The 23959-nt window shown below is 36.0% G+C and overlaps 1 protein-coding gene across 1 annotated transcript in view; it reads right to left on the bottom strand.

Moving 5' to 3' along the window:
- Helz (helicase with zinc finger) overlaps positions 1–23959 on the bottom strand; it is a 169749-nt gene that overhangs the window by 49169 nt on the left and 96621 nt on the right. The window contains exons 20-24 of the mRNA XM_077801421.1: positions 22506–22651; positions 21022–21169; positions 13415–13598; positions 12756–12984; positions 4591–4795 (exon numbers count right to left, since the gene is read on the bottom strand). Coding sequence (XP_077657547.1) covers positions 4591–4795; positions 12756–12984; positions 13415–13598; positions 21022–21169; positions 22506–22651 — 912 coding nt within the window. The remainder of the gene's footprint in view (positions 1–4590; positions 4796–12755; positions 12985–13414; positions 13599–21021; positions 21170–22505; positions 22652–23959) is intronic.

Raw genomic sequence — 23959 nt, 5'->3', positions numbered from 1 at the left:
TTCTGAACTTTTTAAGTCTTTCTCTTCTTAATAAAAAAAATGTAACTAACACATGCTAAGTAAGCTGAGGAAAAAGTGGCACACTATGCAACTTACCTCTAGATATATACAAAATTTATTTGTACATAACATCAGAAAACTAAAGGGGATAATGTTTACAAGAGGAAGAAAAATTCATTCTTGACCAAAGCAAAAAATACAATGACACTTAATTTATCTACACATGCAACTGTCAAAGATGTTAGATACTTAGAACATCAGTAAACACTGAAGGTTTAAAGTGTGTTGATTATGAGTGGATGAAGGTATCTAAGTCTTAAAAAGTCATAAAAAAAAGCCAAAAAGAATGATAGTTGGCGAATGGTAGCCAGAAGAGAAAAATATTCATAGTGACTGGCAGCAGCTATAAAAAACAAACTTCTGAGAAACAGTGAATTGATAAGAAAGGAGAAAAAGGGAAAAGAAAATGGCAAACACTGAGATGTCAGGAGTAGGGGGTAAGATCAGAAGCAGAGCAATTAGAAGTGACAAGAGCAGCCAAAGGCACATACACTGACAGAAGAAAGAAAAGCCAGTGACACAGAGAGATAAGATAGTTCCAAGAGGGTAACAAACCATTTAGATTTTAAAGCCTCCAAACCTATCACTATGGCTTGCTAATAACCCATGAAAAAGGGACAACTATGTAGAGCAAACCACAGAGAGAAAGCACAGCAGTTGGTCAGAATGTGGGAGGCTGCAGCACCTGAATGATGTGCACACTCTAAGCATGCGTCCTATGGACGTGATGTGTTATTTGGCAAAAAGGACTCTGCAAATAGAGTTAAAGTTGTGACTTAAAATAGGAAGAGTAGCCTGGATTATCTGGTTGGACCCTATGTAGTAATATGAGCCCTAAAAGCAGAGAAATATCTCTAGCTCAGAAAGGTGCAGTGGAAGAAGAAATGTGGTAGAAGAGATGTGGTAGAAGAAATTCTGTGGGACAGAAGGAAACAATGCACCCTTGCTGGCTCCAAGCTGCAGGGGTACTTCTGAGAAACAGCAAGAGGCTTCTACAAGATAGGAATGCTACTAACTGATAGCCAGCAAGGAAATAAGGACATCAGTCCTACAATTGCAGAAACTAGATTCTGCCAACAACCTGCATCAACTTGAAACCAGATTCTTTCCCAAGGCTCCAGGTAAGAATCCAGTCAGACAACACCTCAATCCCCACCTTGTAAAACCCAGAGCAGAGAAAGCAAGTAAGCCAGTCCCAGCATCTGACCCAGAGAACTATGAGATGATAAACTGGTACTGTTTGAGTCCCTATGTTTGTGGTAACTTGTTACAGCAGCAATGGGAAGCTAATACAAAGAGTAACCACAGTCCAGGACAGTCCTACCCTACACAACTGGAAGCTGCTGGACAAAAACATCAGCACTCTGGGTTGTCTAGCATCTTTTAACTTAGAGCAGGAGATTTACTTAGTTTACCCAAAATAAACTGTTTGATAGCTTATAAATAAAATAATAATGTAGCACTAAGCTAGAGCTAACTATGTGTAAAAGTCATTCCAAAACTAACTCCTTTCTAATAATAAATCTCAGAAAGCATCCTAATTATAATCAGGATTATACTATACACTAATTAACATCAGGATTTTTTAAGCAAAAGTAGCTCATATCATCCATTGCTTATATTCAAATGTAGTTTATATCACCTGCAACTTATTCATTCAAATATTTATTTTTTCATTTACTCACTTTTGCCCATTTATTCTTTCAACAAATGTTTACTGAGGGGCCCACCATATGTCCATCCTGACTACCAAAGTAAATAAGCCTGACACATTTTCTTATCACTGGACACTGAGACATAACATCAGCAGCTGGGTACCAATGGTAAAAAAAACAACTAACAAACTAAAATATGTAAAACAATGGGATGGTCTTCAGAGGATCCATTTTTAAACATGATCTGTCTTCTGGGTCATGTTCAAATGAAACTGGCCATATCTGCAAAGCTTCCAAACACTGCTCCCACCAAGTGCCCTAGAGAGTGCAGTGATGGAAGGCCACACAGGATCACCTCCTCCCAGGTCTCCTGACATTTTGCATCTTGACTAAATCTTACCACAGAAGTATTAGGACAATAAAGCTCCTTGATTTTTGCACAGCTATCAGTATGTTTTATTGCCAAATTAGTCCTGAGGAGGCATGCCCAGGAGCACTTTTAGCCATCATGTAACCTTGTGATGATTTTATTTACATGAACCGTATTGGGATTTTAAATTCTATTCTAACATTAGAGATACTGATATAAAATATTTCTTACATACAGAATTGTGTTAAATTAAGGAAACTTGAAAAAATAGAATGGCTCAGCATCCCATTTAAGAAATACCATCCCGGGGGCTGGGGATGTGGCTTAGGCGGTAGCGCGCTCGCCTGGCATGCGTGTGACCCGGGTTCGATCCTCAGCACCACATACAAACAAAGATGTTGTGTCTGCTGAGAACTGAAAAATAAATATAAAAAAAAAAAAAGAAATACCATCCTTTTCTATAATGAATTAAATCCCCCTTCATTAAGATTCTTGCACATGAAATAAAATAACTGGGATTTGTTTCAAAATTCTCCAGCACATACATGTGGAAGTGGTAGGATGGGAAAGCAGGACAGAGATATAATAAGAATAAGCTGATAAATGATTTGGTTAGCCACTGACAAAGATGATAACATCTATAGAATCAGTGAAAAAGACTTTCTAGGGCTGGGGATGTGGCTCAAGCGGTAGGGCGCTTGCCTGGCATGTGTGTGGCCCAGGTTTGATCCTCAGCACCACATACAAACAAAAATGTTGTGTCCGCCGAGAACTAAAAAAAAAATAAATATTAAAAAATTCTCTCTCTCTCTCTCTCTCACACACACTCTCTCTTTTTTAAAAAAAAAAGCCTCTGATTTCTTGTCTATGTCTCCTTTTAAAAAAAAAAGATTTTCTAAAAAGTTTAGGATATCTTATTTTTTAAATTTGTGCTCTTATTTTTTTTTAGTTGTAGTCAACTAAAAAAAAGTTGTACTACTTTTAGTTTATTTATTTATTTTTATGTGGTGCTGAGGATCTAACCTAGAGCCTCACACGTGCTATGTGAGCGCTCCACCGCTGAGCCACAACCCCAGCCCCAGGATAAATTTTACGAGACAGTTTATTGAAAGCAAAACGCCACATGACGGGCCATAACCATTATTCATTTATCGGATACTTTCTTAGCACCTACTATGTGCAATGAATGGGGAACTCTCTCTATCCACTCACAAACTTCCTGAAGAAGAGCTCCATGGTAGAAGTTGCCTTGAATCTACTTACTTCCTCTGACCATCATTCTTTTACCTCTTCCAACACCTGCCACAAAAGAACTGAGGGGCTAAAATTTGCTGATGTTAAATTAAGGAAACTTGAAAAAATAGAATATGCCTCTTTAGCACCTGGCATATAAGATAAACTCATTTATGCAGAATGCTTAATCCTCTGATAATGCCAAATCATTAAAGCATTATTGCACATTATGTACATTTTTATTTACCAATAATATACAGCAGCAGTATGTTAACATAGAAAGTAGTTCTCAGCTTAATACCTATTTAGCCTAAAGATTTTCAAAACAAGCCATTCACTATTGCTGGCACATGAGGTGTAATAAAATTCAACACTAACAAACTCTTTTAATTCATGTTAATAAGTTTCATACCACACTGAGGACTATAAATGTATAAAAATACTAGAGTAAATACTATATGTGCCATTATCAGAACCTTCCTTTTAGGATGTTTTTTTAGATATTTTAGATTATTTTTTAGACACTCTAGAAAATAAGCCAACTGTCTCTGTCCAAAATAACTGCCGTTCAAAAGCGGAAAGAGCCTCAACTCTCTCAACCCCACTCCCTCTGACTGGATTCTTCCTAAAGAACAAAAATGAGTCAAAAAAAAAATCAATCTTTAAGAAGCTGGCTAAATTTCCTCAATGTCAAATACCTTTTGAAATGAGTCAGTCTTCAATGAAAGATTAGACTTATCTTCTTTATATAAATATTATTATTATAACATAATCCTTATAAATAATATGCTGTTATAAGATGCAGGATGTTTTAAACTGTGTTGTTTTATTCACATCTTAGCTGACAGATAAAACCAAGTCTATCAGCAGTGAGGACTGAGAAGGTATAGTACACAAAGGATACCACACATTTTCAGATACTTTTTTTAATGTATTTTTTTTAGTTGAGGATGGACACAGTACATTTATTTTTATGTGGTGCTGATTGAATCCAGTGCCACACACGTGCTAGACTAGAGCTCTACCACTGAGCCACAACCCCAACCCCAACTTAAAAACTTTTGGAGGATGATTACGACCTTAAGTAGGTGGTAAAAATGCACTGTATTTTTATTACATGCCACATCTAGACAAATTACTTGCAGAAACTGCTGGTCACCAAATGCAGTCTTCAATTCTGAAGCTTAAAGTAACTTGCAACCCAATAAACTTTCATGCTGTAGCGCTGTTCTTACCCTTTCAACTCTACAGCTTCATTAAGGGAGGCTTTACCTTGGGTGGTGACTGCTGCTGCTTGTTGCTATTTCCTGAATTCTGCAGTCTTAGTGCCCGGGGAATAAATTCAGGAGCCAACGGATTCAACACATATGTCTTCTTTAGTTCTAAAGCTTCTAACTGAGCCTTGATCTGTTCAAATGTGATCCCATGTAGACTGTTATTTTCATGACACAGGGCAATAAACCGCTCCCAAAACTTCCTACAGAAAAGATTTACAAGATCAGGATGAGACCACAGAAATGAATATAAAAGTGATTAAGGATAATTTCAAATTCTGTCTCCCCCCAGTCCCAAACTCTTAAATCCAGTAGTCATCTCATTATGATTTAGGTGCAATCTTCCTACGACAATCACAAGATTTCAGAAGTTTGGTGCTTAAACTAAGTTTGGTGCCTCATAAATAGTATGATACATAGAAATAGGCTTGCACAAAATTTTGGCACATCAATGAAAGTAATATAATCAATGCTCAATTATCAGTGCTGATACAGAATGATGTTTTTGTTATCCACATAACAACCAAGGATTTCAAAGCTGATAGTAATTCAATGTATAGAAAGTTAAGTACTTCAGGGCACACTCATAAATACATATGTTTTTCTTCACATACCATCAACCATGCTTTGGACAACAGACTGAATATATAACAGTGGTTCCCTAAGATGTTATCACCTAGAAATGGGACAGCTATCTTAGTTTGTGTAAATATACTCTAGGATGTTATCACCTAGAAATGGGACAGCTATTTTAGTTTGGGTAAATATACTCTAGGATGTTCCCATAATGATAAAATCACCTAACAATGCATTTGTCAGAAAACATATCATCAAGCAATGCATGACTGTAAGTACATATTACATATACATATATATAATGTAATACAATTTATATGATTCAAGTTAATATGTATATATCTTATGACTTATAATTTCAAAGTAGCTTGGTGCTAGATGACCAAGAAAAGCAATTCAGAAAATAAATTTGCGCCACAAAGTACATAATTCTCATGAGGATTCTATAAAAATAACAAATAACCGTCTGCAGCCGGGTGTGGTGGCTCATGCCTGTAATGCCAGTGGCTCAAGGGGATTGTGAGTTCAAAGCCAGCTTCAGCAAAAGCAAGGCACTAAGCAACTCAGTGAGATCCTGTCTCTAAATCAAATACAAATTAGGGCTGGAGATGTGGCTCAGTGGTCAAGTGCCCCTGAGTTCAATTCCTGGTATCAAAAATAAATAAATAAAACAGCCATCTGCTCCTATGTTTTTCTCTTACTTAGCTGATGCTTGTCACAAGCACATCTTATAACATTGACTAAGTTATGAGTGTTTAAAAATTATGTAAAATACAGGGAGTTGGAATATTAATTTTAATGTTGATTATCTCCTAAACAATATGTACTAAAGAAAAATGCATTCAAAACTTATTGCAGTTGCATATTGTTATTTCTTAAAAAAAATTTTTTTAGTTGTCGATGGACCTTTATTTTATTTATTTATATGTGGTGCTGAGAATTGAACAGAGGGCCTCACACATGCTAGTCAAGCACTCTACCACTGAGCCACAATCCCAGCCTTTCGTATTGTTATTCTTAAAGTTTTGAAAACAGATCTCTAAATACTAAAAATATTAAATACTTACTATAAGAAACATATAAAAAGGTTTTAAATTTTAAATGACTATATGCATACCTATGTTTAATATGAGGTTCAAGTAACATTTTATTATGCTATAAAAGATAAGGCATGGCTTCTTCCCAAGCTGATATCCTGGTGTCCAGGTGGACAGCAAGTAACCAAGATGGCTTCAAGAAGCATAAATGGAAAGGTTTATAAGAGTTAGTTCAGGAATTGGGTTATTAATATATTCACAAAACTTTGCTGACCAACCATGTTTTCCTTACAGATGTGTCTACAATCTTTTCAAACTTTTCTTTTGTTTTGTTTTTAACAGTGCTGGAGACCAAATTCAGTACCTACTACATATTATGCAAGCACTTTACTACTGAGCTACATATCAGCCCTCTTTTCTAATTTTTTAAATATGGGTTTAAGCATAGGTCCAGCCACTGGGATTACAGGTAGCTCAGTGCAAGAGCACTTGCCTAGCATGCCTCGGGTCCTGAGTTTGATGCCCAGTACCACAGAAAAGAAAGAAAGAAATATGGTCCAAAATAAATTTTAGGCATATATGTAACAACAGAAAAGTAAAACATACCACAAAATATTAAATATTTTGTGCTTTCTGACTATAAGACAAAAAAGCTAACAAGAATTACTCAAGCTACTGTAAATGTGTGTTGCAAAGAAATGTACACTGAAAAGTTGTATTTTTATTCTGAAGAACCCTTCTGAAGAAATCAAGTTTCTTTCTCATTATAACATGAGAAAACCTGAAGAAGGGTTATCTCTAAGACAGCATTCAGAATCAAAAGTCCTTAACCTTCCAGTCTCTTTGATTGGAATAGCCACAATATTCAACTGTATGAATATTTATTAACATAATTCTACTTCATACTGTACTCTTAAGGAAGAGTTTAGGGTTTATTTTTTTCAGTCTAACTGGTAAAAATATTAGTTCCATAGAGTGGCATTTCACTTTTGTGTTGGACTTCCAAAACAAATAGGACAAAGAAAAAAACTGGATTGGCTCTTATTCTCTAGCTCAGTTTGTAATATCAATTCAATATTTTCATTTCCAGCTTAGGCAGTCCAAATGCCAGATCTTGGGTTTTTTGTTTTTTGTTTTATACTGAGGATTGAACTCAGGAATACTCAACCACTGAGCCACATCCCCAGCCCTATTTTGTATTTTATTTAGAGAGAGGGTCTCACTGAGTTGCTTAGTGCCTTGCTTTTGCTGAGGCGGGCTTTAAACTCACGATTCTCCTATCTCTGTCTCCAGAGCCACTGGGATTACAGGTGTGCACCACCATGCCTGGCTGGTCTATGTTTGAACTACCTTCTTACACTCTAAACCCTCCTTCTATTGCCCTCAATGACCTTAGCTGCATCAAACAAGATCTGAAGCAACACTGAATTAAGCAGAGCCATCAAAGAACTTCACACTTTATAAGAGAAGCCAGTGGCTCAGTGACAGAGTCTTTGTCTAAAAGATCCTATGGAGTAAAAAAAATTTAATTACCTTTGAGCTAAAAAACCTCATTTTAGAAAAAACACTAAATACTTACTACAAATTAATCAAGTTAGCCGAGTTCCAAAAGTAATCTGAAATTTATATTTCAAATCTGGCTTGTCTTCTTATTCTGCCATTGATAGAGCAAATAGATGCCTGGTTCTAACACCCAGTAACTGAGTTGACTCCAGCAAATTACTTATCCTATCTTTATACCTCAATTTTCACATGTGTAAAAGAGGGCATCAGCAATATTACTATTATCATTCCTTATTATTGAAAAGACTATTTCTCACTTCTAAACTTTCAGAGAAATATATTTTTCCTTCAAAACTTCTACATCTTAAAGCTAGAAAGAATTTTGTTTTTTCTCGTAGTGAAGGCTCTTTCCAAGACTATTCACATTGCTTATGAATTCCCAAAACTTTACTGAAGTGCTACGCATGGCATGATGAGGCATTCTGAACACTCATCACTGGAAGACCATTTGAGAACTGACTATATTCATAATGAGGCTAAGAATTCACTAAGGTTATGTAAAGCCTTCCCAATTCTCAACACCTTCCCTAAATTGTTTATGCTTACCATTTCTTTCTTCTAGTTATATTGGTTTGGGAACCCAAATATGTCTTCATTGTAATATAATTTCAGGTATTTCAAAGGACATATCCTTCCTTTTAATCACTGAACAAAAACATGACTACAAAGTTTGGTTTGGTTTTTATGTTAACCTTTTTCTAGGATCACTAACAGAATACTGAAGAATTACTTGAATAAAAACTGATTTAAGGGGCTGGGGATGTGGCTCAAGCGGTAGCGCGCTCGCCTGGAATGCGTTCGATCCTAAGCACCACACACAACCAAAGATGTTGTTTCCACCGAAAAACTAAAAAAAAAAAAAAAAAAAACTAAAAAAAAAAAAAAACTGATTAAAAAAAAAAATCAAGCTGGGAGGCTGGGATTGTGGCTCAGCAGTAGAGTGTTTGCCTAGCACGTGCGAGGCCCTGGGTTCAATCCTCAGTACCACATAAAAGTAAAATAAAGATATTGTGTCCAACTACAAAAAAAAAAAATCAGGCTGGGCAGCGGCTGTGACTCAGTGGTAGTGCGCTTGCCTAGCATGCGTGAGCCAAGGGTTCTATTCTCAGCACCATATACAAATAAATAAAATAAAGAAGGTCCATCAACAACTAAAAAATATTTTTTAAAAAATCAGGCTGGGGTTACAGCTCAGTGGTAGAGTACACGTGAGGTACTGGGTTGGATCTTCAGCACCACATAAAAATAAATAAATAAAATAAAGCATGTGTCCATTTAAAACTAAAAACAATATTTAAAAATAAAATAATTACTTGATGTCCTGAGATCACTACAAGATCCCTCTACATGTTTACATTTCCCCCAAGTTAATGAAATGTGCTAATGAAGAAATTCAGTTAAAGGAAAGAAATTTTCCCCTTATACACAGCAGAGTAGGGAAATGTTATCACCATGTCACCACCCTCCCCTGTCTCCACGACTCAGTGCAAAGTGTAGATCTGTTGTGTATTCATCACTTCCTGGGAAAGAGCCTGAACCGTGAAGTCAGTCTGACATCTGTCTCAGTGAACCACATAATAGCCTTGTCACGTTGGGCACTTATTTAAACTCTTTGGATTGGGCTGTTATTTCAAATGCAAATAAAATAGCTACATTGCAGAATTGTTGGGATGACTGAATCAGGCAATGTGTGCAAGGCACATAACCTAGCACGTGGCAGAAGGAGAGCTGTCAATAATCGGTTGCCACAGCGTTAGCATCTGCTAGCATGGAGAACAGGGTGGGGAGAAGTTTACTACATTTATTTCAGGCTAATAGAAAAAAATCCCATTTAAAAATAAAACAAAAAATATATATAACTGACTGATATATAACTGACTTTATACAAAAATCATTCCTTGAACTTTTGATTATAATCTAGGAATATTATGCTAATATTTTTATAAATATCAAATGAAAAGTGAGGGAGGGTGTTCTCCATTTTTATAGGACCTGAAAATCACATTATATTATCCACCTTTACTTGCATTGTGAGAGTAAGTTAATTTCTAATGAAATTAACAAGATTAAAGTTTAAACATCTGTGTCTCAACCATCAACTCAGACTACAGTCACAATTACACTGTTCAAATAAAACAGATAATCATTATTCCCATTTAGTTATGGAATGTATGATCCCTACCCACCCACCCACACACACACACACAATTTATTATTTCCCTGAAAATATTCTGCTTAGCAAATAAATTAATTCGAGGTTCTTGGCATATTCCAGCTAAGAAGATAAAAATCAGCAACCATAAGACCTAGTTTCAAGTTAAAAATTAGCCCTGGACAATTTGACAGAGTGACTTCAGGAAGAATTCTTCATTATTTGCTCTGAGAAAATAAGAATTCATGTCAGAGAAGGGATAAGAAGTGCTGACCTCATGCAACTGACAGCATGATATGGCTCAATGAAAGGTTTCTTTAAAAATATTCAGGTTTGTAAATATTTGCAGTTACTTATACAGCCCAACAGTGATGTGGCTTCACACTATACTCATGATTCTTCTTTCCCCAAAAGTGTCTAGTTGTTCTGTCATCCTGTTCTATATATGTTTTAATATAATAAATTTTAATCAAATTATATACGTTCTCACCAAATGATAACTAAAACAACAATGGAAAAATACCACAGCAACATCCTAACCAAATACATTTTCAATGGACATAAAGTAATAAAAAATAAAATTCTCATGATGAGAGTAAACTTATTAATACATGCAGTTCTACTCATTTGTAACCTGGAAAGTAATATATTCCTTTCTCTACAGCTTGTCATTAGTGACTCCAAATGAATGGCAATCTATTTTTTAAATGAGAAATTAAGGACATGTTACAACAAAACTGCAGATAACATCATGATTCCTCCAAGCTTTGTTATTTTTAAAAGAAAGTTATTTTTCCTAATGTAGCCATACATTATAATCATTTACTTGATTCCTTTGTGAATAGCTTTCCCCTTTAAAGAAAATTAACTTCTTTTGGAGTCTTAAACTAATACATGAACCTTATTCTTAAAGGTCCCAAATTGACCCTTTCTCTTAGAAATTTTTTTCCTGCTAAATATGAAAACAGGCAATTAATTCTACCACACCTACAACAGAACAGAAAACAGATTTCTAAAGAGTCATGTCCTAACAGTTTTTTCTACTTTGATTCTCACATGTTAAAAAGAAACAATTAGGGGCTGGAGTTGTGGCTCTGTGGTAAAGTGCTCGCCTAGCATGCATGAGGCACTGTGTTCGATCCTCAGCACCTCATAAAAATAAAATATTGTGTCCACCTAAAACTAAAAAATAAATTAAAAAAAAAAAAAGAAACAGTTAGCCAAGGCAGATTTGGGAATGTCTAAATTTCTTTCTATATTTTGAACTTACTGTGAAAGATATTACCGCACATATAAAATTTTAAGTAATCTCTGATGAATGTCTTTATTTCTTTCTTTCTCATAAGGAATATTATAAATTTCTGTTCAAATGCCTTTAAAAACAATGTTAACACAGATTTTCAATACTCCAAAGGACAAATAGGACTGGCCTCATACAGTTTAAATTCCTATTAATTAGTAAAAAATCACAAGAATATAGAGAAAACTTTTTGTTTTGGTTGATATTTAAACCTCATTTTAGTGGAATTGTTCCTTATAACTACAGCCTAATGAATATGAACAATCCTATCTAGAGACAAGTAATGGCCACTTCTAACCCCCTTTAATTTTAAGATTCCTCTGAATTTACCAGATGCAAAGAATTACTTACATTGAAGTACTGAGAGAAACCACTACAAAGGGAATTCATAAAAAATTGAAACTAAAGTAACAATAAAAGGGGGGGCAGGCAATACAAAATTCAGCCTCCCTGCCACAGTCTGGCTGGGCATAAGAGGCACTTTTAGGTTCAAATAGGAACTCCTTTATTGCCCGAACTTCCCCCAACACCCACTCGCCACCCAGCCACCCACTGGGCCCTTCCAGGAACTCCCTCCCCCCCCCCCCCAGGAACTCTCTAGGAATCCCCGAAAGAACTCAACAGGAACTCAAAAGTAGCCAGGCGCCCCATTGCCTGACAGCAGGGGTCTATATACAACTGACAATCCAGCATCATCCAGTCACAGCAATTATACACAGCTTAACTTAATTATCATCATCTTAATGGCTTGCTCTCAACACCTCTCAACCATTCCTTCTGGCAAAATGCCAGGGGCCATTCCACTGTGGCTCTCAACACCTCCCTCAAAGATACACCAATGCACAACCACCCAAAACCACCCGGGCTCCTAGTACCAGCTGCTCCTCTTCCTGGACACTTCATAGCTCTTGTTGCCAAAGTTGGCTTCTCACAAGGCCAGCTCTGACTGCATCAAAAACCAGTCTGCCTCACACATTCATGTCTAATTCCTCTTAATGTCCTGTTTCTTTTACATTATACTTACTAAGTAAAATACTATACAAGGGCTGGGGTTGTAGCTCAGTGGCAGAGCACTCGCCTAGCATGTGTGGGGCCCTGGGTTTGATCCTCAGCACCATATAAAAATAAATTAATAAAATAAAGGTATTGTGTCCTACTACACCTAAAAAATAAATATTTTTTAAAAATACTATATAATATTCTTACTTAGTTCACTGTCAGTCTTTCTTTACTCCCCAATAAAACATAAGCCCACAAGGACAGAGATTTTTGTCTGCTTCATTCACTGATGTATCTCCAGTGGATAAAAGAATGCTTAAAAGAGAGAAGGCACTAAGGAAGTATCTGCTAAATAATGATTAAATTAATGATTACACAATTATGCATACAATGAATATACCCAAAGTAATATACTTTTCCATTTCCATTGAAGCCTGATTTTAATTAGCCAAAAGGTCATAAATATACATGTATACACAGACATACAAATTACTTCACATTTCCCCCTTTAATATGTCAATCAGTAACATGATTACCTGCATCTTCCAATAGAACACAGAGCAATGGGATCACCCACCACAGCAACCAGGGACTGCGCTCTTGTGATGGCAGTGTTGAGAAGCTTGTAGTTAGATAAAAAACCATAATCTAAGTCCTCTGTGGAATCTTCCAGAAGTTGCTCTTTCTTTTTAATTGGTGTCTGTTTATGCTTACAAGTATGTCTTGTCCGTACTGTGCTAAGAAACAAAACTCTGAATTGCTTTCCTACAAGACAAAAATTTTTTTAAATGCTTGAGACTGTCATTCTGAATCACTGATATAATAAAGCATTGCATTTTTAAAAATATAAGTACTAGATAACAAATGGTGAGGATGCTAGTGGCAATGTAAAATGGTGAAGCCATTCTGGAAAACAGTGGGGCAATTCTTCATTGCTGGTCCAGAAGTGATCTAGGATCTCTTAAAGATCTGATATCTTTTATAAGAATTAAAAATCAAATGTGAGGGGCTCAGGTTGTGTAGCTCAGTGGTAAGGCACTTGCCTAGGACAACTGAGACACTAGGTTGGATCCTCAGCACCACATAAAAATAAATAAATAAAGTAAAGGTACTGTGTCTATCTACAAAAATCAAATGTGAACACACTTTAGGCCTTAAGCATTTAATAACTTACTTTATTCCAATTAATGCTTACCTTGAACATTTAGCACCCTTTCCACATTCACATCAGATAATCTCTTTTTTCGAAGTTCAGCACGTATCCTGAACACTTGATCAGCATATGGAGTCACCACACCAATACTGCCATCATCCAACTTTCCCCACGCTACTGGCCACTTCCTTCTTAACTCTTCTACACGTTCCACCACTTCAAATACCTTTAAACAGACACATACACACATATTAAAGTTATCACCAGTGTTTGGAGAAAGAATACAGTAAGTGAAATAGATTTATAAAGGATCCCATTTTAGCAAAAGCCATTTAAAAAAATACCTCTAAATGGGAATTATGTTTTGCTGGTGTGAACAAAGTGATAAAAATAAATTTATATTCACATTTTAAACGGTAAAATTCTATAATAATGTAACCAGTGAAAACATGAAAATAAGAGAAAATGTAATTGGCCCACATCTTTCACCTAGCTCCATGCTTAACTGGGAATAGGCTCAAGCTTCTGTACAGAAAGAAGAACAGGAAAAGGATATGAAATTAGAAAAACAAGTCCTCACATAACCAGTGCTTCTCAGTCTGCTCCCACCAGATTAGGCTAATGAAACTAGCCAACTAGAAGATTCCTATAATCAGTGTACCATTAAGTCCCAACAATACAAGCAGGGTACAGCATTGCCTTCTCCACCACTAAGTACGTGGACCAGCCAATAACCATCAGCTGACACCAAATACAAATTTACATCAGAGAGAGAGACTTTCAGAATGCATAGCCTTCTTGTGGCACAAGTTCAGCTAGGCCATTTCATTATCTTTGCAATAAAATAATAATATATTTTATGCAACTGAATATTTTGGACCCTACTTACTGGATTAAGATAGGGTTTTTAGTATAATTTGACCTATTTTAACTAGATGAATTAATCAAATAATTTCAATGTATGGCATAGTGGGAAATACAAAGATTAATAAAACATGTTCCTTGCCTACTAAGCAATTATGATCTATTTACAAAACAGAGTGCTAATTGTGTGTGTGTGTGTGTGTGTGTGTGTGTGTGCGCGTGCGCGCATCAATCCAGGGTCAGGCAAGACCTGAGAAGCATACAGCAAAAAGAAAAATTTTAAAACATGTCTTTTAAGTACTACTTCAACTTTTGAGATGGGGTCTTGCTATGTTGCCCAGGCTAGTCTGAAACTTGTGAGCCCAAGTGACATTGCCATCACAGCCTCCCCAGTAGTGGGACCATGGGAGCGTGTCACCTTGCCTGGCTTAAGTAGACAATTTATTTGCCATTTATTAATAAAATTTATTTGAATTTATAATTTAGAACAAATTGACAATTTTTGTCTTTTTTTTTGTTTTTTTTTAAAAAGTCACCAGAAGTGAACTATAATAGTGATGAGCAATTTATGAATTCTTTTTGTAAACATGTATTTTTTTTTAAGAGAGAGTGAGAGAGGAGAGAGAGAGAGAGAGAGAGAGAGAGAGAGAGAGAGAGAGAGAGAGAGAGAGAGAGAGAATTTTTTTTTTAATGTTTATTTTTTAGTTCTCGGTGGACACAACATCTTTGTTGGTATGTGGTGCTGAGGATCGAACCCGGGTCGCACGCATGCTAGGCGAGCGTGCTACCGCTTGAGCCACATCCCCAGCCCGACAATTTTTGTCTTTTCAAGACCTTGAGGATTATTGGCTGGGAAGCAGTTCCTGATTCTAGACACAAATTTAATGAATGACTACAGGAAATGGGGATCAGGGAATAGACACTATAGTTGTCTACTATTGTAATAATGATACACAGCAGGGCATCAAATACACAGACTGCTCAAGGACTCTAAATAACAAACCAGACTAAACACTGGTTGGTATTCTCACTATGGGTAACAAAAAAGGGTGGGGTTAAGTATATTACAGTAAAGAATAAAAAAGAAACTGGTTTTACCCAAGTGACTAGACATAGAGGAAGATAAAACTTGGGAGACACCTCTCCTGTGTCCCCTGCCACAGAGATCCTATCACTAAGCAACACATAATCATTTCTCCACTTTATTCCTCTGTTCGCAGCCTTAGATTCTTGATAGCATAAAACTGTAGTTCAGATGTTGGTATGAGAAGCTTGGGGAAACCTCTCCCAAACAAGTATCCATGAAGCTGGTGAGAACAGGTAAAGGCTCTGGAGATTGATCAAAGAGTTCAGAAGAAAGTAAAAAGCATTTACTCAATAAAACCTGCAGAACTCAGTAACCTAGGTGCTGCACCCCACCCCCTGCCCTCTTCACAGCTCTGTCTCATAGGACTGTCTCATCAGGCAACTTCTATCTAGGCAGTTCCCATCTCCCTTAGCTCCCTGGGGTAATGGAGCTATTCCTGGTGGTTTGGCAACCTGTAAACACTGGCAGATCCTATTTTATGTTGCCACACACTGCAGAAGGTTGAGCAGCCGGAAGTAGACAGTGCCTATTCCCTGATCCCCATCTCCTGCTACACAGGGAAGCCCAAAGTGGGACAGTGGGTGAAAGTGCAGCCCCCCTTTCCTGTACAGCTCTGCACTGGATGAGAGCTGATTCAAAGTGTGTGGTAGCCAATGACAGTTCCCATCTTCCCCATTTCCCAGAACAGACTCCCAGAAGAGAAGTCCTATTCAGCAGCCTATGAAAATCTGCAAATTCCAACCTCTTCCAGTCTGGGCTACAGAAGGTCCACACTGGTAGTGGAAGCAGCTAGATGGCAGGATACATATCACACACATACACACATACATTCACAGAGATTCTGTTACTAGGGTGGATGCCAGTGGGACAGCCAGAACAGAGCAAGTTCCAAACCTTCCCCCAGCAACTACTCATAACCTCTGCCAAGGAATGGGTAAGAGTAAGCCTCACAAACTGGCAATGCTCTGCCTCTGCCAAAACCCAACTTCACTGGATCACACTGTGGAACAATATATGCTCCAAGCAGTTGAAAATTAAAATAAATGAAAAGAAAAACTAAGCCAAGGGACTCAAAAGTAGATTTGAGCTGACAAAAGAACAACTCAGTAAATGTGAAGACAGATTATGCAACCTCAAGAACAATGAGCAAAAACGGTGACAAAAAAATGAACAAAGGGACACCATTAAGCTCACCAACATACATATAATGTGAAAACCAGAACAGGAATGCAACGAATTAAAAATGTTCAGAGAACTTACCTACAATCCCAGCAATTCAGAAAGCTGAGACAGGAAGAGCCCAAATTCAAGGCCATGTAGCTCAACGATAAAGCACCCCTGGGATCAATCCCCAGTACCAAAAACCAACAAAAGAGAGTTCAAAAAAATGATGGCTAAAAAGTTTCCATATCTAATGAAAAACACTGATCTTTGCATCCAGTGTCAATGATTTCAAGTAAGATAAACACATCCAGATGCACACCTAAACATACCACAGTCAAAATCTTGAAAGTCAAAGACAAAAATAAAATTTTGTAAACAACAAGAGGAAAAACAACACATCACTTACAAAGAGATTCTAATACAATTAACATATGACTTCACATCAAAAACGATCAAGGCTAGTAAGCAATGGGAACACATTTCCATGTGCTGAAAGAAAAAAAAAAAAAACTCAACCAATAATCTCATATCCAGCAACACCTTTCAAAAATGAAGGCAAAACAGACATTCCTAAAAAAAAAAAAAAAAAAAAAACACCTGAGAATCCTTAATAGAAGACTCTATACCAGAAATACTAAAAGAAGTTCTTGAGGCAAAAAGCAAGTGTCACCAGCAAATGTCAAATCCACACAGAGCACTACTGAACAGGTTATTATGTGGGTAATCATAAGATGAAGTACAGAAGCACATTTCCTCTCCTTTCCCCTCTTAACTAAATTAAAGAGCACTGCGTAAAACATGTTAGGCTATAACATACAGAAAACTAATATGTATGACAATGAAAGCACAAAAGAAGTGGGTGAATAATGGCACCAGACAGTAACACAGAGAAATGATGAGAATCAGAAATATTAAATAAGAAGGTTAATATAGCAAACTCTTAAATATATGCTAGTCCCACTTTCTCTTGGAAAATTTTAAATAAGATCATATAAAGTATAATTATAACAACGTATTATTCAGTTTGTTATATGTGCATATGTGTATTAATTGCATAACACCAGCATAAAAAGGAAAGAAAGAAAAAAGAAGTCATTGACACTGTATGTAGAAGTAAAGGTTCTATATATCATGAGAAGTTAATAACAATTTGAGGTAGATTCTAGTAAGATAAATATAATGAGTCCTAGAGAAACTGCTAGGTAAAAAAATAAAATATATATAGTTTATTAAAGGAATTAAAGTATGATGCTAAAAAATATGTATAGCTTAATATAAAAGGAGGTAATAAAGGAGAAATAGTTTTATAAAGAGCCAGAGGTAAAAACCATAAATAGTAACAATAAGTATAAATGGGTTAACAATCCAACAAAAGGGCATAAATTTATTTTTTAAATTATTTAATAAATAATTTAAAATAATCAGGCATGATTTATTTTTTAAAAAATTCTAGTGATATGCTGCCTACAGAAGACACGCTGGATTCAAAGGTATGAAAGGATGGAAGTAAAAAGATGGAAAAAAAGTATACCAGGCAAACAGCAACTAAAATATTATCTATAAAGAGGGACATTTTATAACAATAAGAAGGTCAATCCATCAGGAAGATATAACAATTATAAATACATACACAAATAACCACAGATTCCCAAAACATATGAAGCAAATATCACATTCTCCTTTTTTTGTCTCAGGTCCCACTAAAAACAACAGATTCATTTTCCCTACCTACATACAGCCTTGCCTACCACTCACCAACTCACTGAATTTCTTAAGGTTAAGAATCATACCGAAGAGCATAGTATTTAATTCTACATTAAGCTGAGACAACTTCATTATTTGGGGGATTTAAATTCAGAATTAAGAATCGTCTCTTGCCAGGCTCAGTGGCACCTAGCTACTTGGGAAGCTAAGGCAGGAAGGAAGACTGCAAGTTTGAGACCAGCCTGGGCACTTAGAGACTCTGTCACAAAATAAAAAATGGAAAGGGCTGGGAGGATAGCTCAGCTTTCAATTGTCCCTGGGTTCAATCTCTAGTATCACCAAAAAGAGAAATAAACACTTTCTCTTATTCTACCACATGTTCACATGATGCATAAAGTACATGATAAAGGGGCTAAGGCTGTAGCTCAGCAGTAAAGTGCTTGCCTCACATGTGTGAGGTACTGTGTTTGATACTCAGCATCACATAAAAATAAAGATACTGTATGTTCATCTACAACTAAATAAATATTTTTTTAAAATGTACATGATAAAAATTTTTAAAACATTCCCTAAACAAAGGAGACTTATATAAGCAAAAATACCATGAGTATACCAGCAGCTCCAGATTCTTTAATTTTGCTTTCAATTCCAACCTGTCTTAAGTTAATTTTGACGGTTAAGTCTGTGTAAGATTATCTTTTTTTTTTAATATTTTTTAGTTGTTGATGGACTTTTATTGTATTTATATGTGGTGCTGAGAATCGAACCCAGTGCCTCCCACATGCTAGACAAGCACTCTACCACTTAGCTACAGCCCCAGCCCCAACATTATCTTATTTTCATAACAGTGGCATTTAATCTATTCTCAAGGACTCTGTAAATTTTAGTCAGAATTTTTACAGAAGAGATCTCATTTCCCCCTATCAATTAACTGGTGCCACTTGCTCTTCTTACTCTATACACAAAACAAACATAGGTTTCACCTTTAATTTCATACCATTAAGAAAATCCCAAGGATTGGGGATGTAGCTCAGTGGAATCAGGTGGTACCACAGAAAAGTCAAAGGCTTCTAGAAATGTTCCAGTATGCCTATATTGATAACCAAGTAGGCCTACTCTGGTATTCAAAAATTCAAAATGTCTTCCCTGCAGTGAACTAGGATCAGTTTTTTTCCACTTGAAGAAAGGTCCTGGGGCAACGTGTGTCTAAATTGATTGCAATAATTCATGAGACTAAAGAGAGTGACTAAACAACCATGCTCTGATGAAGTTCAAGGTGGCTTGAAATTTCTCTAAAGCTACATTTTATATTTAAAGGTCACATAAATGTTGGTTTTATATTTTTTAATATGAAAAATATATTTTTCTTTTTTTTGAGAGAGAGAGAGAGGAAGAGAGAGAGAGAGAGAGAATTTTTTAGTATTTATTTTTCAGTTTTCAGTGGACACAACATCTCCATTTTATCTGTATGTGGTGCTGAGGATCAAACCCAGCACCCCGCACATGCCAGGCGAGCACGTTACCGCTTGAGCCACATCCCCAGCCCCAAATATATTTTTCAAAAATATTTTTTAAGTAAACTTGATAGTCCAGGAAGACACAATTTTTTTTTTTTTAATCCTACAGCTAGTAAGTTTTCTGAAAAACATACCATGTCACTTTGAAGGAACAAGTAACCCAAGTCAAGAAACAGTCTCAGGTAACCCTCAAGCACGGCTCAGGATCAAGTTTAATCAAAACTCAACTCTGATCCCTGTTGTCACAGAAAAAAAAAAAAAAAAAAATCCAGAGCCTTCTGGATTTTAAGCCCTGTTTAACACTCTGGTCAGCCCTCCCACCCCAACACCTACCATGGGTAATTTCTAGGCCAGTGATTTCCAATGCGAATGTAAGACCAACAAAGGAGATCCCAAGTTGTTTTAAATAATACCAATATTTAAAGAAACTGCCCAAAAAGGAAGAGAGGGAAAAAATATTTAAAGAAAAAGTTTACCCTTTCCTAAATTTACTGTTTCCTAAGTAAATTTAAATTTACAAATTCCTAAATAAAAATGTCAAGTTTCTTGGCTTTGGATTACGGTTTTATCAAGCAAGTACTGATGATATTCTTGTGTAGACTTCTAAATACAAGTCTCTGATCAGTTTTTAGAGGGAAATTAAATACTATTACATAATAGAAGCCATTTCTTTGTAAATAAAGTAAGTAAAGCATGAGATCCAAAGGTAGTAGACATCAGAATTCCCCCAATGAAAATCACCCCATTCTTGCCTCCTTTGGGATTCTTGAAGTCCCTAAAGAACTGTCTTGTGACAGCCAGAACCTTAACCACAAAGTTTCTGGCCTCCTAGCTCCAAAGTCTTCACGGGGTTTGTCTGCTGCCTCACCTGACTCCTCATATTACCAGCTTTCTCTCTAAAAGCCAGTAACTAGAAGAAAACTAAATTGGAGCCCATGATGAGACAGAAATGTCATTATCTGCAACTGTGTGATCTCTTTCAAGCACAAGATTCTGCTATTCAAGTCAAACTCATTAAAAATGATAACTCCTTTGATTATGCACTATAAAGTTTAATCAGCCTATCTTATGAGAATAATATTGGCTTTTTTAAAAATGAAATCATGCGTTTTATGTTTTACCACTGAAACAAAAAGTAAACCAAAGTGTTCGTTTCCAGTAGGAGATTCATCTTAATAAATCAATGTATAGGGACAGGATAAGTTTTACACACTATGAAACAAATGCACATCAACGAAAATGTTATATGAATACTCAACAAAACCAGACCATGTAAATGAAGAAAGGTTAATCTGCAAAAAGAACTAAAGTACCTCTGCATTGTTATAGTATGCTGTGCTATTTTTTTCTTGCACATCTTCCCCTCGGGCTGTAAAAAATGTTAGTGGGTAGAAATCCTTGTGTGCTGGTTGCTTTCCACTGGCCATCAGTTTACCCTCATAGAAAAGCTCAGAGGTATAACTACAGAGAAAGAAAAGAAAAAGAGAGTAATAAATCATCAAAATTAATTTAAACTGCCACCCCACCCACCACCACCACCACACACACAAATCAGTCATTTCTAGTAACATTGCTTTCTGCCAGTGGTTAATTTTAATATCAACACTGAATACCTATGATGCTGATAATTTCTCCAAATATAACCACAGCAAAAACAATAGAGAAAGCTCCTGGTGTACCACTTTTCAATGGATTGATTTGGGTAAGGTACAAAAGAATAGAGAGAAAAGGAAGAAATGATGACAGTACGGTACTAGTTGAAATCTTTATTCTAGGAGAAAATTTGTTAACTAGCATGTTTTCTTGATTGGTACATACTTCACCCTTTGTGGGTCATACAACTATCCAGTCATGTGTCACATAATGATTCAGGTCAATGATGGGCCCCTTATTCTATAGTAGTCCCATAAGATTGTAATGGAACTGAAAAATTATCATTGCAGCCAACAACAGCATTGGAACCCAACGTGTTACCACGTATTTTTGGTGATGCTGGTATAAACAAACCTATTTTGTGCTTCCAGTTGTAAAACATAAATTTTTCTTAAAGAAAGCCTAGCAGCACATACATTATGTACAGCACATCATACTCGACAATGATAATATGACTAGATTACTGGTTTATGTAATAATGATGTTTTTATCATTACTCTAGAGTGTACCGCTCCTATTTATTTAAAAAAAAAAAAAAGTATGCCATGACTATGCATGGCAAGCATGATGACATGAACCTGTAATCCCAGCAACTTTGAAGACTCAGGCAGGAGGATCCTGACTTCCAGAACAGCCCAGAAACTTGGCAAGACCCTAAGCAACTTAGTGAAACCCTGTCTCAAAATAAAAATTTTTTTAAAAAGAGCTGGGGATATATGCACCCCTGGGTTCAATCCTCGATACCTAAAAATAAAAATAAAAAATAGGAAAAAAAATAGAATTTGTGTATAACATAGCCAGAGTCAGATAAACTACTATATATGGTTTGTCAATATATTTCTTTATTACAACATGCAGTTTTTCCATATAGATTATATATTTAGTCACTGAAAAATATGTCAGAGCTAGCAGAACCTCAATTTTTAGTTCCCAGAGGTGGCTTTTTTGGGGGGAAAAAAATCATAACTTTGACTTTTGAAGTGATCTTTTTAAAATATAAAATTAAATAGAACTTACAACACTAGGAACACCACATAATCTTTTGGGAATAACTGCAATCACCTGTCCCTAGTAATATGCTGATCTGAGTACCCCTCAAAAAGACAGCAAAAAGTGAGAATCAGAGAGGGCAGTTCACACCTACTTGATGATAGCTTCATGGGACCGGTAGTTCTCACACAGGAGGATCCTACATGGAAACTCTGCAGGGTAATGCTCATAGAGTCGATCAAGTAATGAAACATGAAGGTTTCTTTCCCTGGCAAATTCGCTGTAAACAAAAGGACTGAGCTGTAACAGACAAACATACAGAGAAAATTTAACTAAATATACAATTAGCATTCTTTAACTTGCTTATAAAATATCACTGTGGTAAAATTTCTGATGTGTTAAACCCCAACATGCTAAAAGAAATAACATACAAAATCAGTTGACATTTTCTATGAATCCTTTTATTATTATAAGGAACTAGGCCAAAATTTCTAATTCTTCATTGTGGTATGCAACACAAACCTAGAGTTTCTATACATGAATTAATAAAAATCTTATCCGGGGCTGGGGTTGTGGCTCAGTGGTAGAGCGTTGCCTAGCATGTGTGAGGCACTGGGTTTGATTCTCAGCACTACATATAAATAAATGGATAAACTAAAGTCCATCAACAACTAAAAAAAATTTTTTTAAAAAAAGATCTTCTCCAATAATATACTAAATGATGACTACTTCAGTAACTTTAGGGACGCAACCCATAGTATCACTGGGGGAGTCACATTAGTTACCTCACCAAAACTGATCAATTATTTTAAGCGATGAGCCGGGAGGACATACAGATCATGACTAAAATTATTTTTAATTATTAACAAAACAACCCCCTTTCCTTTTTCTGGGAAAAAAAAAATTGCATATGCTAGGCAATGGTCCTAGCACTAAGCTACATCCCCAGCTCTTTCTTTTTTTAATTTTGAAATAGGGACAAGGTTAGCTGCCTGAGCTGGCCTCAAACTTTTGATCCTCCTGCCTCAGCCTCCTGAGCAGCTGGAATTACAGGCACGATATCTAAATCAAAACAATCCTCTTAGCCTCATAAAGTACAAGGAGTGATTCTAGGTAATACTTTTTATTGCTAAAGAACAAAATTAAACTACTTTGCACAAAGGAACAAAAACAAAATTTGCTTCTTCATAAGAACCTCCTCTCTGAGTGTCCTGACAGCTCTAACACTATGCAGGTGTAATCTGAATCAGCTGTGGTAAAAGAGTTGCCAAATGGCAATTTCGAAAAATAGACATCTTAATAGAAAAAACTGTTTCTTTCTCATGAATAGGTATGCAAATACATAAAATGTGATATATTCTTTGACATTTTGACTATAATTTTTAATTAAGCCCTTTGTTTTTTATGACATAAAAAAATCAATCCTTCACAAAAACACATATTAGAGACAGAAATTGGGGAATTTTAAGATGGATCATTTAAATTCTGTAAAAAAAGTAAAAGGCTGGGGTGTAACTCAGAGGTGGAGCCTGAGTTCAATCTCCAACATCATGCTGAAAATGAATAAGAATCAAACATTCATTATATAAAGAAATGAGCTTCAAAATA

Source organism: Urocitellus parryii, chromosome 7, assembly GCF_045843805.1.
Source record: "Urocitellus parryii isolate mUroPar1 chromosome 7, mUroPar1.hap1, whole genome shotgun sequence".
NCBI classification, from domain to species: Eukaryota; Metazoa; Chordata; class Mammalia; order Rodentia; family Sciuridae; genus Urocitellus; species Urocitellus parryii.
The sequence above is the reverse complement of the archived record's forward strand: the minus strand, read 5'-3'. Positions and strand labels throughout refer to the sequence as shown.